General features: G+C 37.6%; 2 protein-coding genes across 7 annotated transcripts in view; one reads left to right on the plus strand and one right to left on the minus strand.

Moving 5' to 3' along the window:
• WWOX (WW domain containing oxidoreductase) overlaps positions 1-14,763 on the plus strand; it is a 675,021-nt gene extending 660,258 nt beyond the window's left edge. For 3 of the 5 annotated variants that reach the window (XM_037877517.2, XM_043525930.1, XM_037877515.2), the window contains one exon: positions 13,556-14,763. In XM_037877517.2, the coding sequence (XP_037733445.2) occupies positions 13,556-13,744 (189 nt within the window). In that variant the 3' untranslated portion in view covers positions 13,745-14,763. Of the gene's footprint in view, positions 1-5,152; positions 5,238-13,555 lie in introns of all 5 variants that reach the window. The other 2 variants (XR_006285091.1, XR_005222210.2) reach the window with 2 other exon arrangements.
• MAF (MAF bZIP transcription factor) overlaps positions 14,348-20,162 on the minus strand; it is a 228,943-nt gene continuing 223,128 nt past the window's right edge. Inside the window, exon 3 of one of the 2 annotated variants that reach the window (XM_043525940.1) lies at positions 14,348-14,876. The gene's annotated coding sequence lies outside the window, so the exon portion shown is untranslated. The remainder of the gene's footprint in view (positions 14,877-20,162) is intronic. The other variant, XM_037877865.2, reaches the window with a different exon arrangement.

Consider the following 20,162-nt stretch of genomic DNA (forward strand, 5'->3'; position numbering starts at 1 on the left):
TTGTAGAAGCAGATCCCCTGAATGAGACAAACTGATAAGTCTAATAAAGAAAGTTTTCACCAACATCCATAATTCTGGGTGTCTGTGTGTGTGGGTTCATGTGTGTATGTACAAACACACACACATATATATCAGGGCTATCAAGCGATTAAAAAAATTAATCACGATTAATCGTATGATTAAAACTATTAATCGTGATTAATCATGTGATTAATTGTGCTGTTAAACAATAAGAGAATACCATTTTAAAAATATTTTTGGTTGTTTTCTACATTTTCAAATATATTGATTTCAATTACAACACAGAATACAAAGTATACACTGCTCAATTTATATTTATTTTTTATTAAATATTTGTGCTGTAAAAAACAATAGAAATAGTATTTTTCAATTCACCTCATACAAGCACTGTAATGCAATCTGTTTATCAAGGAAGTTGAACTTACATATGTAGAATTATGCACAGAAAAACGGCATTCAAAAATAAAACAATGTAAAACTTTAGAGGCTACAAGTCCACTCTCTCCTACTTCTTGTTCAGCCAATTGCTAAGACAAACAAGTTTTTTTACATTTGCAGGAGATACTGCTGCCCACTTCTTGTTTACAATGTCACCTGAAAGTAAGAATAGGCGTTCGCATGGCATTGTTGTAACCGACATCACAAGCTATTTGCATGCCAGATGCACTAAAGCTTTGAATGTCCCTTTATGCTTCAACCACCATTCCAGAGGACATGCATCCATGCTGATGATGGGTTCTGCTTGATAACAATCCAAAGAAGCAGTGCGGACCGACGCATATTCATTTTCATCATCTGAGTCAGATGCCACCTGCAGAAGGTTGAATTTCTTTTTGTGGGGTTCGGATTCTGTAGTTTCTGCATTAGAGTTTTGTTGCTCTTTTAAGACTTCTGAAAGCATGCTCCACAACTCGTCCCTCTCAGATTTTGGAAGGCACTTCAGATTCTTAAACCCTGGGTTGAGTGCTGTAGCTATCTTTAGAAATCTCACATGGGTACCTTCTTTGGTTTTGTAAAATTTGCAGTGAAAGTGTTCTTAAAATGAACATGTGCTGGGTCATCATCTGAGACTGCTATAACATGAAATATATGGCAGAATGCAGATAAAACAGAGCAGGAGACATACCATTTTCCCCAAGGAGTTCAGTCAAAAATTCAATTAACACATTTTTTTTTAATGAGTGTCATCAGCATGGAAGCATGTCCTCTGGAGTGGTAGCCAACGCATGAAGGAGCATATGAATATTTAGCATATCTGGCACGTAAATACCTTGCAATTCCGGCTACAAAAGTGCCATGCGAATGCCTGTTCTCACTTTCTGGTGAGAAGTGGGCAACATTATCTCCCATAAATTTAAACAAACTCGTTTTCTCTTTGCAATTGTCTGAACAAGAAGTAGGACTAAGTGGACTTGTGGGCGCTAAAGTTTTACATTGTTTTGTTTTTGAGTGCAGTTATGTAACAAAAAAAAATCTACATTTGTAAATTGCACTTTCATGATAAAGAGATTGCACCATGGTACATGTATAAGATGAATTAAAAATACTATTTCTTTTATCATTTTTACAGTGCAAATATTTGCACTAAAAAAATATAAGGTGAGCAGTGTACACTTTGTATTCAGTGTTGTAATTTAAAAATGTAGAAAAAACATCAAAAAATATTTAATAAATTCCAGTTTGTATTCTATTGCTTAACAGTGTGATTAAAACTGCAATGAATTGCTATTACTTTTTTTTATCACGATTAATTTTTGTGAGTTAATCGCATGAATTAACTGCAATTAATTGGCAGCCCATATATATATATATGCATAATCTAGAGACATGAAGTAGAATGTTTCCAGGGTTGCTGTTAAGATCATTGATTTCTGTCTCAAGGGACAGAAGGTTGAGATAGTCTGGCAGAAGATATGAAGATGTGTATTTTGAATAAATCAAAGTAGTACGAGCTACACATATGTGGCAGCATATGCCACAAGGGAAAGGGACCAGTCGGCTGTCTCTTCCCTCCTGTCTTCTGGAAACATTATGATTTCTGGAAAGCCACCTAAAGTCATTTCCCTGGAGATGATAGAACTTGACTTGGTGGTAACTTCGCATCTCTCAGACCACAGGACTGTGAAGGGTCTATGGCAGAATTTTCCCAGACGAGGAAACCCAAGACAGCAGGATCCTTTGATCTTATGATTCTTCCTAACATGCGTTGCTGTCTTCCACTGAATTTGACTATCCTTTTTTGTATTTATAACTTAATTTTACTGGAAATAATCTTAAAGTAACAGTACTAATGAGGTCAGCCTGAAACCTTAGTTTCTTTTTTCCTCTTCCGACATTCAGCGTGTAAGGTCCTTGAGACTTCTTTTGCAGATTTTATATTTTATTTAAATAAAAGCTGTAAGAAGTCCATTTGTCAAATCACCATATGTATCCAGCATTGCTGGGAGCATAACAAAGGCTGTGTAGTACCATTGCGCAGCAGAGCCAAGAAACCATGCAAAGATATTGATAATTGATTCAATTTTATATAGGTTAAAAACTAGCTTTTCCCTCCTAGTGTGAAGGTAATGGGTTTTGTCTGTAGAAAGATAATAATCCTATGAACCACTTCTACGCTCTCTATTAGAGAACAGTACAGCTTGCACTTGAACATAATGCCCATGTCAACTCAGCTTTTTAAACACTCATCTTAAAAAAAGTCTTTTAAGGACTAGGAAGGTTTTCCTGAGACTTCAAGTTAAGTTGGAGGAAATGAAAAAGTCACAAAGATACTGTCAATTAAAGTGTTTATCCTGATATACCTACCCTGGAAAAAGAATCTTCAAACATGAAAGCTGTTTTCTTTCCATTAAAAAGTTTTCATTACATTTGGTTTCCATAGAGACTAACATAGCAGGGTTTTTTCCCCACAACATTAAGGAATGAACATTTGGTGTGCTTTATTTCCCAACAATGTTCTTCATAAGACTCTTCGTTTATTAAAAAAATAAAATAAAAGAGAACTAAATTGAAACCTTGCAACAATATCTGTATGCGGGAGACGACTTGATTTACAAGCTTAGGTAATTTCATTTTTGTTCACACTCCTCCAATTGAAAGGCTACCACAAACAGTATTACAGCAATGAAGGAAAGAGATGGGGAATTTATCAAGCCATTTATCAAATTATTTTCACAGTCTATCAAAGTTACAAACACACTAAAGAGGAAACACAAAGAGTATGTTCAAACAGGAAAATGTAGCAGAGCGAGCAGCAAGTCTGCAGGGTACCTTCCTACCACAACCACAGAGCAATGAGACTGCCAACACTGCAGGCACTTAGGCAAACCCATTTCCCCAATTTGAATGGGCTGACGTAACGACTCTCCATAAACTAAATCCTGAGCACTGTAGACATTGGATAATTATTTGATGAAGCAGGTATTTGAGAAAATGAAATATAAAAACCAATTAAGCAAAAGATAGGAGCAAGGAGGGTGAAATTCACCTCTCTACAGAAGGCCTGTGTAATGTCTATAAGTCTCACTTAAACCCTGGAAATAGGGCTTGAGTAGCACTTAAGTGGTGCAGGTCCTCTGCACAAGGGTGAATTGCGTTCAGGGAGAGAAAGAAGGGAGGATGAGAGAGAAGGGCAATGCACATGCTTCAAAGAAAACAGCTCTAAACTAAGCATCCTCAACAGCAGGTCTCAATAGATGATGATGTTGACAAAGAAGGAAAAAGGTAAACAAAAAACAACTGAGATTGAAGGAACCAGTCTAGTAAGAAATCTTTAATTTCTAGTCAGCTTTAAAGGGTTTGAGAAGGTTGATTTTTTTTTTAACAAACCAGTTCAAGTACATGCCTTCAGATTATAAAAGTACCTGAAATTGCCTAGAATATCAGCATGCATAGCTTGTTAGTATTTACATATATTTACATAGGAAAACAAGAGAAAGATCTACAGTTATTTACAGTCTACATAGGAGAAGAGAAAGGCAGCATAATTGTATTTCCTAAAATACAGTAGTTGAATAGTCAGCACATGCATATTAAGATATATTTGCATGATAGAACGCAAATGTTTTAAGACATACCTTTTAAACTCTCTATGCTAAGGTATAGCATAATAAAGGTAATTTTTTGTTTTGTTTTGTTTCTATTCTATTTGCATCAAGTGCTTTAAAATGTTCACTAACACAGTGCAGCATTATTTATCCTGGCAATTAAAGCAACAGTACACACAATAATTTCCTACTAACTAGCAACAAGCTGCTGGTGAATGAAATATCTATTGTTTCTCATTATCCATTGACCAACATACAGGGATCTCTCCTTGTAAAGGCAGTGCCTAAGCTATCACCATTAATTATAGAAGTAATATAAATGAGACTCTACAGTATGTACTAAATGAAATATTAACAAGGCCAGTGTCTTTGAGCCTTAAAGATGCACTAACAGGGCTCGCTTTACAGCAGGCTATCTATGAAAATCACACATACATAATACAGGAGTGCTTGGCATATAGCGCTAAGCCTAGACATTAGAGGCCTGTTTACTAGATCTGTATTATTGCACAATACATTCCCTTAATTAGTTTCTGGAAGACAGTTAGTAGTTAATTTCTAATCATGATATGTCCCCATCATAACACCCTGTGGTTTTTTTCAATGCATTTTAGTGCCGAGCTGTATATATGTATATCAACAGATAAAAATCAGTCCTTATCTTTAAAACCTAAACAAACAGCTTTTTACATAGTTGTCCTAAAAGGTCATTTGCTCAAAAAGCATATTGCTGTTTGGGTTTTTTTCTCTCACAGCTGAAATCATATTCAGGCTAAAATGATTCTGTACAAAATAAGAGAGGAAGCCAATTGTTGGTTTCTTCTGTACTGCGATGACATTCTTTGCAATACTGTGCATGAAAAAGGTCTTAATTGTCACTAGTAATAGTATTAAAAGGCTATATAAATATATACAGCATATACAGGATTGTATGAATACGTACATTTATATAAAGTGTATATATATATATATATATATATATATAAAATTAACGTTAGGTACAGCAAAAACTTAGAACAGTTCAAGTCAACATAAATTATTCATTGAAACCATGTGTCAATAAATTCTTCTTCATTTCCAATTAGCTTTCAGCATTCACATATATCTGAGCATCAATGGACCCTGTTCTGAATATTTTAGTGACAGCAGTGTGTCTGATTTTTCTTTGTGGTAAGTTACATGTGTTACTGATAAGAATTCTGACCTGTGTGTCAAATACATGTTTGCCCGTTAATATCTGGGCCTGGTTTGATTGGCTGTATGGTTCAATGTGATTTCCAATATGTTCTTGGGATTCCCTTTTTGATCAATTGAATGTTTTGTGCGATGTACTCCTTGCATGGGATTATGGTACAGATTCCAAAAGCTCTGGTGATGGGAGCTTACCCAACACAATCTACCCCTGATATTGCTGCCTTTGATGCCCAAGAGTGCCGGCTCCTTGGCACTTTGCCCTGAGTGCCAATGGCCACTTTTGGGAAATGGAACAAGGAATACACTTTTTGGATATGAATGTACCAAGGTCAACCTAAGCTTGTCCATGCCCCAAAATGGAATGAAACAAACAATGCTAGTTCTCCGACAGTAACTCTCAAATCCCAAGAATAGGGAACAATATGAAGTAGTACACTGCTGCTAAGCACTATGATACAGCAATAACAGACAGGGAGGAACAACCATCATGTCCATAGTCATCAGTGGGGTGGAATAATAATTTTAAAAAATCAGCTGAAAACAGTGCCTAGTATTTTGGAGACACAAATTAAGCAGAGTCGATCATTGTGAAAGGCTGAGCCCTGTTAAAATGCCAAATCAGCAAGTCCTAAAGTACTCTGCTGCTGTTTAAATGCTGGTTGTACAATGTCACATTGTTTCCCTTCAAAAAGTAGTTAAAGATCAAGGAAATAGCTTTCAGAAACTGATCACCCACTTTAGTAAGATATTTAGAAAGAGGAAGAGATACATTTTGGGAAATAGGTAACTTGCTATAAGTATCCCCGTGTGCAATTTGGCCCCTTGTAATATATGCAAAGGTGATGGAGCAGTGAACCCATCGAACATCCTCCTTTGTGCTGTTTCCTTTTCTGTCATCTACTTTTGGGATGCTCACCTGTACTTCAGCTGACAAGTTTTTCAGGAGACATGCAAATTTGTATGAGGGAGAGCATTGCTAGGCTCCCTTTTCCATTTGAGTTGGGCAAAAGACCCATGAGGTGTGAGTGAGATCAGAATAGGGCCCAGTGCTGCAAAGGATTTAGGATTTCATACTGCTGAACGGTGGAGTTTCTACAATAAAGAAAAATGTGTACGTTAAACATGTCTTTTATCGGATATTTTGAAAACCTGGTTCTACATCTTTTAAGCACTTTAATAACAGTTTATAATATAGTACTTTACACTTAGTGCTTTTCATCCAAAGATCTCAAAGCACTTTACAGACACGAATTAATCCTCACAACAGCCCTGTGAGGTGGGTAAGTAATATTACCGCCGCCGCATTTTACAGCGGGGGAAACTGAGGTGCACACAGGTTACGTGACTTGCCCAAGTTCACACAATGAGTCAGTGTCAAGGTCAGGAATACAGCCTGGGTTCCCGGCTTTCAATCCAGTGCTGTATTTTGCTATGGAAAAAGGGTAGGCAATCTTTGTTTGACCCAGGATGTTGGAAGTATGTAGTTTTTAAAAACAATTCATTGACATTATTAATATCATCTTGACTGTTGCATAACACAAACACCAAAGTGCCATTATCAAAATACATTTATTGCAATGGAAACATTTTCTTTTGCAAAGTTAAAACCTAGAGTGTAGTTTAAATATAACTGAATATACTGAATACCATTGAAATAATCACTCAGTCTTAATGCCTCAGCAGTAGAAAACAAATCCTCTTTTGTGAACTGTTGCAGTTTTCCTATTCAGGGAATATAAAGTATTTATCTGCTATAATATATGTAAAGTGTGAAGAGGTCTTAGCGACTGTGTGTAAAGTTACTCCTTGAAACCAACTAGGAAATATTTTGCAAGTACAGAAGCCTTTATATTTTGAGCCTTTGTTGTAAAATATTTTGGGGAATTAATTGAAAAGGAATGGATCAGAGTAAATAAGCAAATCTTCTAGATTTTAGTTTAAGTATTGTACTGTCTTTTAAGAGACTACACTGGTTGATACGGAGGGTTTCTGAGGAAAAAGAGATTGCAGCGATTTCTCTGATTTTGATGTTGTTCAATAAGACCTTTGAAAAGGTGGTAATTACAGAGCCAGTTCGGGTCAGGTTTTCTTGCTGGCTGTTGGGTATAGGTCGCACCTTGAGTGAAGTGATTCTTATTTGTCATTCAATCAGACCTGGCAGTTCAGAAGTGGCATTTTTTTGATTACAGATATGGTTTCAATTTACCATATTCACCCAAGTCTCTACTTCACATTTCTCTATTGAAGAAAAAACCCAGGAGTCCTATTTGCTTATGTTACATTAATACATATATTCTCAGGCCAACAGTGTCATTTGGGGAGTGCTGTGGGTTGGAGTACTGTAAACAGAGGTAAGCAGTTCTGATATAATGATGCCATGTATGAGATTAAAACTGTACACTGCATTGTACAAGAGAGAACCATCTGAACACCACACCCACTATCCTTTGGCAGCAACAACATGTATTTCAAAGAGAAATGTATTACTTTTAATAGTATTCTTAAAAGTTTATTTTGATTGGATTTGATTTTTACCCCAGGAGGCTAATTAATCTTGTCATCTAATAAGGAGTCCTTAGTAACAAAATGTGAAATATAGCAAATAAGATCCTAGGCTGAGTTCTCTCATTTCCCACTGGCTTCCACAGCAGCTTATGCTACTCAGAAACTCTCAAGATTGGCCTCTAAAAGTGCTTCAGGACACTGGGAAATCCTGAAGGCCGAATGAATTACCGATGCGGAGTAATGATTTATAATTGTTGATGTTTATAGAGACGTCTGCTGCTATGTCCATTGGTTGTTTTAGGCTATGCCCACATAGACATGTGAATCATACAAAATGAATACCAATTCATACTTACTATTTTAAACATTTTTAATGTGGTAACTAGAGAAGGGAATGGATGTATATTGAGAGGAACATGAACTAAAATCCAAGTTCTGGACATCCTTCACTTTGGGGTTACTAGAAATTCAAATCTAGATTCAAATTTTGTGACTTGAGCCCAATTTTATTATAGAACAGGAGCCAAAGCCTCTTCTTTCACGTTGCAATCTCAAACATTACATTCCCAACCATCTGCAGCATGCTTTTGTGCAGGCAGGCAGTCTGGGTTGGCATGTATGTTTCCAGGAGTACATCATGTAGTTGGACCTAGTTTGCATGTGCAGAACCAGGGTTGTAAAGAAATGATTGGCTACATTCTCAGCTACTGATTTACCCGAGCTGAAGAAATGGCTGTATGTGTATAAAATTGTAAGAGCAGTTTTAGAGTCTGCTTTAGAAAATGTGAAGTTGATCAGTCGGGAGACGATCTCCCTGCATGTTGTTTTCCAACTAGGACTTATACAATAGACCTTTCCTATGGAATCAGTAATTACCCAGTGCAGAGATACCAACAGATAAACTACAATACATTGGGTTTCCACCATCTACCCGAGTGGCTTTAAGATCCGTCTTAAGTGTGTTATTCAGAGGCATGGAAAGGGCGTGAAAAGTGCCATTTATTCCATGATGTGGAATATGTGCCTCATCTCTCCACTGATGTATAATAAATTATTCCAATCTAGGTGGCATGTTCACAATGCAGCTGTATTAATCTGCTGGTTTTTGCATCTCAAAAGTGTTTGCTTTGCCTAATAGACCTGAGATGAATAACAAGGAAAGTTTGAATAGTCTTAAGGAAGCACTTGCCTTTTCATTTTACCAGAGCTGCTTGCTTTGAATTTGGATCTTGTCACAAATATTTTCCTCTCTTATAATTTTGAATTCACATGTTTCCAGTGACCACCTTTCAAAATGGACTACGTCAAACTTGCCGTTAGGATATTTGCTTACAAACCCTTACTCTTAATTGTTCATTACATAAAATAAATCAAATCTTTTTCAATCTCCCTTGCTTTGCAATGTTCAGTTCTATTGGTATGCCATTAATACTGTTTAGAATGGTGCCTATTCATTTGTGGTTGATGAATATACAGGTACATTATGACTTTTGTTTCTTTTATTTATATGCTTCATTTTTAAACCTGCTTCAGAACAGGACTCTGATTTTAGAAAATAAACATGCACTTGAAAATAGACAAATCTGAAAACTAAACATTAACTGTATACTATGTTTTCTTATCAGAAACATAAATAGTAAGTTAGAATACTAATGGGTGCATTACATATATTAGTGAGGTTTTTTACCATATACTGTCTATCAAGAACTCCTTTTATTTTACCATTAAGATACTCGATTTTCATTTGTATTCAGTGCCATCAGCTACAAATTGATAGCTAGCAGTTAGCAAATAAATGCCTACAAACTCGTAGCTACTTAACATTTTTATCCCAACAAAGGATTTTGGAAGGATGGATAATTTAGATCTTTGAGGCTCAAGTATAAACAAACAGAAACTGCTTTATAAATCCCACCCTGCTGTAGTTTAAGATTGTACTGCAAATCTGACAAATGATTTGTGAAAGAGAATGATGAACCCTTATTACCAAGACACTCTTTAACTTAAGCCAAAACAAGATTCCTGGGTAATTTTATATACACTATAAAGATTGATGGCATGGGACTAGCCTGGCAGCTTTCAAATGTTTGACTGGATCGGAAATGGCATTCAGGCATGATTAAAGATTCAGCTGGGCTCCTCAGAAATTCTTTATCCTGTGTATTCATCATTCTAACTCACTACTTTTGTTACAGGTTAAAGATGGTTGACCCCCCCCAGCTTTGGTGATTAGCACCACATACAACTGACAGTCTTCTGATAAAAAAAAAAAAGTATTTTGGTTGTGCAGACCTTCTATCATTGTTTATAAGTTTTCTTTTTAAATCACAATAGATCATGGATGTTTGTGACAACTGACAAGCTCACTGTTTAAGACTTTTTTTTAATGGAGTTGTTAACATTAATTCTTTTATATGGTACTTTAATCTGTTTCAAATTATGTACTGACATGGCACAAACCGCTTTGGCATTGAAAGTCATTCATCGGTGATTAAAGTGCTCTTTTTAGCAGTTTAAGAATGTTTCATCTTGTATCAGCAGTATGGAATTGTTTACTAATTAGATTCCCTGACATCCTGTTTTGTCTTATGCTGATGATATGTGAACCGGAAAGCTGATGAGCAAAAAATTAATACTTGTTATTAAACTGTCATATAATGGCTTACCATATAAAGGTATCACTCAAATGACAGTGTTGATGAAGGATAAACAATGTTTGCTGAGAAAAAAGTGTTCTCCCAATCCGTTTAAGTATGTGTGGTTGTGTTGGCATTTTGAGGGCTCTGCATTATAAACCCTTCCTAAAGCACTTTGGGTTCCAGTTGGATTTAAAGGGATACTTTGTCCCCTCAAAGCCTTCTCACTCAGTAGGGCAGCATGGTCTAATGGCCTGAGCACAAGACAAAGAGCCAGGAACTCATTAGTTCTAATCACCTTTTTGACACTGGCTCCTTCTGTAGCTTTGGGCTAGGCCTCTGTGAGTATGTCCACACTGCAATTAAACGCCCATGGCTGGCCCATGTCATCTGACACGGGCTATGGCTCTGTTTAACTGCGATATAGATGTTTGGGCTCCTGCCTCCCCATGGGTCCCAGAGCCCAGGCTCCAGCCCGAGCCCAAACATCTACACCACAATTAAACAGCCCCATAGCCCAAGCCAGCTGACATGAGCCGCCACGAGTGTTTAAATGTAAACCTGGGGTGTGTGTCTGTTTCCCCACCTGTTGAAATGTGGTCACTAATACTGATGTGCCTGTCGGGATGTTCTGAGCTTTAATTACTTAGTGTTAGTGCGTTGCTCTGAAGATGTCAATGCTAAATATTATTAGTTTCACCCTCCACATTGTTTGCTTCTGTGGGATAAATATGATTTAACTTCCCTTCTTAAGGACAAAAAAAAAGTATTGTTCTCTTGATGATAAAGCTGCTGTGCTCGTTTCTCCAGAATAGCCCACATAATGAGCACAACATTCGGAAGCAGGTGAAGTAGCACTTGACATAGTAAGAAAGAATGGAAGCTTTAAATGGTAAAATATTGCAGTCTTCCAGCTTCACATCCTTTATCTTCACTTTAAATAAAGATGTCCGTGCACCAGCACTCATGTTGTGTTCACTTGGAGCTTAGCTTTGTCAGGTTTACAGGACCAGACCCTGAATTGGTATCTACCAGTTACATTATGGGATATTTGGCCCCTATTAACTACTGAAGATTTTGTTAAAAAGTGAGTTTGGTTCATCAGAAGTTAAAAAATCATAAACTACAGTAAAACTTCCATTTTATGAATGAGCTCACTTCTGACTAAATCTAGCCTGAGCTAGCTAGAAAGCTGCTTTTCAGCCACAGTATAGCAATTAGTCTTTGGCGTTAAACATACGTTTTATTTTACTCTTATGAAAAAATCCTGTGGGATTGAATACAAAAACAATAACTTTCTATGGGTGTTTTGAACCACTCTATGAAATTGGATAGAATACCTAGGCTGTGCAACTCTACAGAGAGCCTATAATTATCTATAAATTATATTACTTTTATTGTAATTGCTATAGAACCATATTACATTGTGGTAGGTGTTATTGCTACTAGATTCTACCAAACACATTTATAAAGGCATTGTTTCCTCAAATAAATGATTTGGTTTAATAAAATCATTTTAATATTTAGCTATTTAACCTGAAAAGGCTCTTTTGTCCAGAAATAATCTTATTTTTCCTCACTGCACCAGCCAATATTGGTGGTGTCCCAACAGACCATTTCTGAGTCGTCATTCTCAGCTTATTCCCATCTTGAGAGAAGAATATGGACCCTAAAAAAATGTAATATGCCTTTCTTTGCCATGCTACATAATTTGAGAGCAAAGGAGAAACCCAACTTGAGGAGAATTCAGACTCAAAGCTGCCACTGAAAGATGAGAACATTAAATATGTGGTTTGGTTACCACTCCATCACTGGCTGATCCATTAGCAGCATTGTGAGATGCCATGGTTATAACCATTGGAACTGAGAGAAGAAAATAATTTGGAGGAAAAGAGAGTGAAGCCCATTCTTGCCCCCTATCAAATCTCATTTCAGTAACATCTATTTTCTCTTTAGTTACCTTTTCTATCATACTCGATAGCCTCTCTATTCTGATTCTTAATCCGTTGCCACATATGGCACATATGTACATTAATAATCATCAGATCCTGGATAAACTGTATTGGTTTTAAATTAGAGCTGCGCACAAGGTGTTTCGCAATGAGCTCCATCCTATTATTCCTAATTATAGCTGGCAAAGCAAAGTGGTTTCTTGCCCTCTTTACAGCTTTCTGACACAGCTTTGCCAATCCTGATGATGCAATATCCCACCACAGGCAGGCACGCACGCACGCACTCTCTAAAAAGTTATGGCCTAAACTGTTAATCCCTCCGCTTTCCATCAGAAAAATTCAAAGCGATCAGTTTTCCTCATTGGAGCTTAGATTTTTGAATAATAATAAAAAAAGCTGCCTCCACAGCTCTAATCTATTTGTTATATTTCTTAGTGATTTATAAGACGCTAGAAGTAGGTCTGAGAAGGATGGCAAAACCGCTGGATAGCACTGAATCTCTGCAAATTAAGAACTACACTCTCTGTGCGCAGTAGATAAACATTCTCACACATCAATGGTGACAGCTGCCACAGTAAAATTGTTGACCAAAGATATATGGACAGTTTGGGCACAGATCCCATTAGCACTTTACATGATAGGCCTTAATTGGAATGTCCGGGTTAATATTGTACAAGAGATTTTAAAGATATAAAATACGTCAGTCTGGATTGCTTATCAAAACTAGGAAGTGGTGGATATTAAGTAGTTTGGTAAGTAGTTGTTTTTTTTTTTTGTTCCAAAGGAAAATCAGGAAGGTTTTACCTGGTGTGTGTGTTGCTTTTAAATTTTTGTGTTTGTTTCACATAATCCCAGCTGGCCAGATCCTGAAGTTCTACTCAGGCAAGATTCTCACTGAAGTTGCAGAACGTTTTGTCTGAGTAAAGATGGCATAGACCTTGGACCCCTGTATTTTGAGTTTGCTTTAAGAGGTGCAAAAAAAGAAACAAGGTCACCAAGGTGTATTCAAATTGGCTTCCAGATAGTAATGTAGTGTCTTTAACGCTGCCATCCAATACCCTTAACAGTGTCATGCTGTGAGTTACCTGTCAGTTGCAATGCTTTTTATGGGTATTTTAATAAGACACATGGCTTCATAGGACCACAGTCAAAATTAGAACTATAATATGTTTTTTTGTTTGTTTCTGTTTTTCAATTCTAGCAACAAGGAGCTGCCACAACTGTCTACTGTGCCACCGCTCCAGAGCTGGAGGGCCTGGGAGGAATGTACTTCAACAACTGCTGTCGCTGTTTGCCATCACAAGAGGCCCAGAATGAAGTGATGGCTGCAGCCTTGTGGGAGCTAAGCGAGAGACTGATCCAAGAACGAATTGGCAGGCAGTCCAAATAACAGGGAGCTTCTGTAAGGATCAAAACACACAGAGTATGTGCACACTAGAAAACTGCCAACTCTGGAGCCTTTCCAATCTTATCATCTCGAGGGTTTCCATATACCTCAGATACAGATTAGCTTGTGTTAAATGAAATAATATCAGTCAGAACATAGTGAAAAATGCTAAGTACTAATGGGAAGTGGGGAATACTGTGGGTTAAAGGGACAGTATCGCTTTCTGGGGTTTAGTTAGTCTTGGTTCCCTTTCTTTTGGTTATAGCCCGTTCAAAGCGTAATTCAAGGAGGCATCTTTTGAGTTATTTTAGAAGAGCAATGCAGAGTATATTTTTTGATGCTTTGATTAATGGCTACATGAATAGCCCCAAAATAACATGGGATTTCCTCTATATTGTGGTAATTATTTGCTGTTAGGCCTTATGCACTGATCAGGAGATGATAGCGCTGTTTATTTTTTTCCCTACTAAGTTTTTATTGGGTGTGGCAAATAAAAAACAAAATTAATAGTAATAAAGAAAGCAAGCTTCCCTGCCCTTGGCTGCTGGCTGCAAATATAACTGTGCTGTCTAGAAAAGAAGGTGCAAAAAGACATTTGAACAGAAATGGTAAAGTCAGATTTACTCCACTGCTAATTATTAAATATGCAGGTTTTCCTTAAAAGATTATAATAAAAGGTATGTTGCAAACCATTCCCTAAATATTGTTGCTTTAGGAAAAGATGATGATGTCTCCTTAAGAACACACAGGGTGTAATCAGGGGTTTAAAAGTTGTTCCTTCCATTTCTTGGTTCACAGTTTTAAAGAGTTTGTTTTGTTGTCTTTCAAGGTTCACAGTTCTCCTGATACTGCATCCTGTTCAAAAGTTTTTTTTCTTTCAATTTAAATTTAGTAAAAGAACATGCTTGAATATTGTCACCTGAAGAGAAAGTTTGTCTTGTTTCTGCAAATGTTTTAATTCCATTTTTTTAGAAAAGAAAACTTGAGGAAAAATAAAGAGCTTCTTGTCGATGCCATGAAAACGCTGTTTTTTTTCTTGTTTCTTTCTGAGTTCATATTTTGTTTTTTGTGCTTTGTAGCTGTCTTCATGCCAAAAAGTTGTCTTAAGCCATCAGCATTCCAGCATCATTTTTCTATAAACAAAACAGAAATAAAGATTGTAAATAGAACCTTAGTTCACTCCATTATTACTCATGTTATTGATAATTGTTCTCTCTTCTATGAGTTTCCTCCTCTAGATTCTTAAAGTGGCTTAGGTTTGATTAGCTGGTGGATGGGTGTTAAAACCTAACAGCACACTAAATAAATAGCCTAGTCCCTTTCCATCATAATAAATGCCCATTTTAATAATAATAACAATAATAATAATACACTTTGTTTTGAGTGCTTTTATTTTCAGCTTGTGTGTAATCCAGTCCAGAATATAGAAGACTAAAATGTTGCAGCACTGCACGAGGGCTAGAGAGGGCATTAGAGGTGCCCCCCCTTTTTGTGCCCACATACAGGCACTGATTACATTCCCTGAGAACAAGCCTAGCACCAGCTGTAGACATGGGGAGCTGAAGATGGGGGTATTGCCCGCCTTCTACACCAACTAGGAGAGCAGGCCCTATATGGGGGAACCAGATGGTACACCTTTTCAAAGGGTGTGGCAGCAACCACACTCTCCCAGTGGTATTTTGCCCAGCTCAGGTTCATCCCCAGACCAGTTCTCCAGCCCCCATATCATTCCCTTCCTTCATTTCCCAGACTGGTCCCAGAAGAACTGATGGTTCTCTTGCCTGACACTTGGTTGTTTCTCTACCTATGTCATGACCATTCCCAAAGGGGCCATGCAGAGTATAGGAACTCCATATTGAGGTCATGCAGTATTTATAAACCCTGCATAATCCACAAAGTACATGGAAACGGCTTTCAGTAAGTAAATAATTCTACCCCTTCCCCACAAACTATTTGAAGGTATCAGTCCTCATCAAGGCCCGTAAGTTTGGTGTTTCTAGGGCAAGTCATTCTGGAGTTATGTGGACCAGAACAAACGTGAAGAAAATAGTCTAGACGTGAGATCACCTCATTTTTTTTATGCTTCATATTTCCCAAATGCCTTGTCCAGTTTGCATCAAATTTTCCACATAAATTAAACCCTGACATTAAATCATGCCTGAAAATTTTCAGGGAGCTGGGTTTAGATTGGGAAAAATTGAGTTCGGGGGCGGGTCAAAACCATTATTAAAATGGACAGCTACTTATCAGGGGAAGAGAAAGTAAGTAGCTTCCGCCACATGCTATTCTAACAATTGCATTGGCTTTCTAGTTCCTGGCAAAAAGGAGCAATCCAATAGAATACTAACAGATCTAAGACAACAGAGAAACACTGTGTCATAGGATGACATTTTTGGGTAAGTTATGAGGTGTAATTAAACATTATTGATATTCTTCCTGAGGCCTTGGGCCTTACACTCCCACTTAGGCAGACATTAATAACTAATAATGCACACCTTGTCGTTCTTCACTGCTGAAATATTGTATGCTTTTATGAGAATTTGGTACTCAGAAAGATTGCCTTCCTTCAAAGGATATCTGTTTTACCTCTAGGTAGTGGTCCACATTGGAGAGAAAAGCCTGTTTTAATCTCACAGATAGCTATATCCGTCATCAGTATGAAGGCACTGTCATGCATTTACTCTGCTGAACAGGTTCATCTGACACCTATGCCTATGGTTAACAAATGCTTAGTGACACTAATATGTTACTGTATCCAGAATTTGGATGTCAACATTTTTTCCTAGTCAAAGATTGAAGTTTTTTCCTCTCTGTTTTCTGAGCAAAGCAAGCCTGTGTAAAAATAAACTTCCTTTTTGTTTTTCCTCAAGCAAAGGGCATTCTGTTGGCCCCAAGTGGCGGAGCATCAGCACAGGGCACTGGACTTGATGACCTCTCAAGGTCCCTTCCAACCCTGCACACTTAGAAACAGGCTGGCTAGCACCACATAAAGAAGATGCAAGGGGGATTCAAAAGGAGCAAACATTTTAAAAACATGATCTGCATGTTGATGAATGATTCATGGCATAGATAATTCTAAGCCATTGACTTTGAAAATTGTACTGTATTCTGGTATAAATTTTGGTGCAGTTGCAGTCAGCTTTATTTATTGACCAGGTTATATTTTTTTCCAGATGATTTACTGAAATTGATGTATACTTAACTAATTGTAATGAACACTGGAATCAATCTGTTAGGGAGTAATATTTGCAGACAAGTGCTCTTAGGTCGAATACAAAAGCAAACTCTATAGACCTTAACTCGTATTATGCCAGCAAAACAAAAAAGGACTGAATAAAGAAAAATAGATGGTGTTACTTATACTTTTGGAAAACAGCCAGCATGCTTTTTGTAAATACCTGGTAGTGTTAATAGTCACTTTCCATTTACCTTCATAAAAACACATATAAAAGGGGATAAAGAATGTTTCTGAGATGTATTCATAAATATGTACCAATTTATTTGCTATTATTTTCTGATGTGCGGGCAACCAAGAGGCTATAAACCGGAACACTTTCTACCGCCATGGTGAAGAACTGTTCACATGCGGTTCTATCTTTTTCCTATTCTTTCATTCTGAGGTCAACGTTTCCCTTTTCAATCACATGATATGTTGGGAAAGAATCAATATAGCATTTGTAGAAAATCAGGCCTCACCACTCTATTAGGGGTTCAACAAGTATGTGGACAAGGGTGATCCAGTGGATATAGTGTGCTTGGACTTTCAGAAAGCCTTTGCCAAGGTGCTATATCAAAGGCTCTTTAAGCAGTTCTGGGATCATAGAATCATAGAATATCAGTCATCTAGTCCAACCCCAATTTTTGCCCCAGATCCCGAAATGGTCCCGTCAAGGATTGAACTCACAACCCTGGGTTTAGCAGGCCAATGCTCAAACCACTGAGCTATCCCTCCCCCTGAAGATCTTCTCATGGCTGATTAAAGGATAGGAAACAAAGGGTAGAAATAAATAATCAGTTTTCACAGTGGAGAGAGGTAAATAGCAGAGTTCTCCCAAGGATCTGTACTGGGACCACTGCTATTCTGCATATTCAGAAATGATCTGGAAAAGGTGGTAAAGGTGAAGACAATATAAAATTACTCAAGATAGTTAAATCCAAAACTGACTGTGATGATCTCACAAAACTGAGTCTCTAATCTGGAGTTTTGTTGCCCAAAGTCAATGCTGATAAGTGCAAAGTAATGCGCATTGCAAACATAATCCCAACTATACAAACAAAATGGTGGGGACTAAATTAGCTGCTGCCATTCAAGAAACAGATCTTCACGTCATCTTGGATAGTTCTCTGCATTTTTTGCCTGCCGCTACACACCGAGGAGATGTTTTCAAAGAGACTACTAGGAACCATTAGGAAATGGATTGATAAGAAGACAATAAATATCAAAATGCCACTATATAAATCCATGGTGTGCCCACATCTGGTATACTGTGTGCAGTTTTGGTCACCCCATCTCAAAAATATATTAGATCTGGAAAAAGGTATAGAGAAGGGCAACAAAAATGATTAGGGGTATGGAACAGCCTCTTTATGAGGAGAGATTAAAAAGATTGTGACTGTTCATCTTAGAAAAGAGATGACTACGTGGTGATATGATAGAAGTCTATAAAATAATGACTGGTGTGGAGAAAGTGAATAAGGAAGAGTTAATTAGCCCTTTATATAACACACGAGTTGGGGGGGGTCACCCTATGAAACTAATAGGCAGCAGGTGTAAGACAAAAAAAGAGGAAGTACTTCTTCCCACAATGCACAGTCAACTAGTGGAACTCATTGTCAGGGGATGTCATGAGGCCAAGACTATAACTGGATTCATAAAAGAATTAGATAAGTTCATGAAGGATATGTCTACCAATGGCTATTAGCCAGGGTGGTCAGGGATGCAACCCCATGCTCTGCGTGTCCCTAAACCTCTGAATGCCAGAAGTGGGGACTGGATGACAGGATGTCCCACTTGATGCTTGCCCTGTTTTGTTCATGCCCCATGAAACATTTGGCACAAGCCACTATTGGAAGCAGGATACTGGGCTAGATGGACCATTGGTCTGACTCAGTATGGCAGTTCTTAGGTTCTTACCCATCCCTGATAAAAGTGATTGGCAAAATGGCTAAGCATGCAAAATATGTTCTTATGTGAACATAACTCACCCGCCGATAGATGATTGCAGTTGCTGTGATCATCTTCAGGCAGGTGAGTAAGCAACATCCTCTGACACCAGAGAACTGACTGGCTGGAAGCGTGCATCGGAGATCAGGCAAAATCTTGGCCACATTGAAGTTAATCACCACACTCATTGCCATCAATGGAGCCAGGATTTCATCCATGTCCAGTGGGATGAAAGAATTACTACTGTGGTACACCTGAAACCTACCTGCAACTCAAAGCGTGTAAGTACCAGGAACCAACACATAAGTGGTTCTCCAGTGTCAACAATGTCTTAGTTTGCTTAGTTTTTTTTTTTATGGGACAGAAGACACATTTAATCTCTCCTGAGGCCAGGTAAGCGATTGTATTAGAGAATATCCTTCCAGCAACACTACAATAATTTGACAAGTCAAGGTTGAATAACTCTTTGTCAGGGGGTTAAGCTCATGACCTTTCAAGCCAAGCACACTTATACTAACTAGTTTACCATCGGAATGATCAATATCCTGTAAGTGAGAAAGTCTAGACTGATCTTCTTTTGTCCTTTGGTATCACTTGTGGCTTTAGCACTGATAATTATATCTGGCTGGGAAAAAATTGCTTGTACATTTCATGCTCTGTATTTGTTTTGTCAACAGTCTATAGGATTACATTGTCATAATTTCAATGGCAGCCTATCAGCATTTCACAGTGTGCATAGATCCCCTCCACACCATCTTGAATTTACACTACAATCATTATTTCTCCATATGTATGTTTTTTAAACCAAAAAATGGACCATAAATAATAATCTTTGCCAGGATTCATGGCACAACTCTCTGCAGTTTCTAATCAAGCACTGTTAAAAAACCTGACCTTTTTCATTCCAGGTCTGTTGTATGTAATTTACTTCAATTTAAGTATGTTTCTGGCTTGGTATGTATTTTTTTTAGTCAGGGTTCCCAAGCTACAGTGAAAGCTGAGGACATGATGCCTTATTAGAACACCTCTTTTGGAGTCATGGAGTTCTGAGATTGTAAAACAGATTAGGAATGCTACAGTAGTACTTGTTAATAATAAATACCAGTAGCTACATTTTTGTAGTGGTTTCCATCCCAAAATGTTTTATGAATAGGATTGACTTCATCCGCTTCTGAAGTTCAGCCACCTTTGGGATGGGATGTGGCAGCTGTTTGACAGCACTACACAACAGGCTAGGAGGAGAAATGAAAAGTAGTG

Source organism: Chelonia mydas, chromosome 12, assembly GCF_015237465.2.
Source record: "Chelonia mydas isolate rCheMyd1 chromosome 12, rCheMyd1.pri.v2, whole genome shotgun sequence".
In the NCBI taxonomy this organism is placed as follows: Eukaryota; Metazoa; Chordata; order Testudines; family Cheloniidae; genus Chelonia; species Chelonia mydas.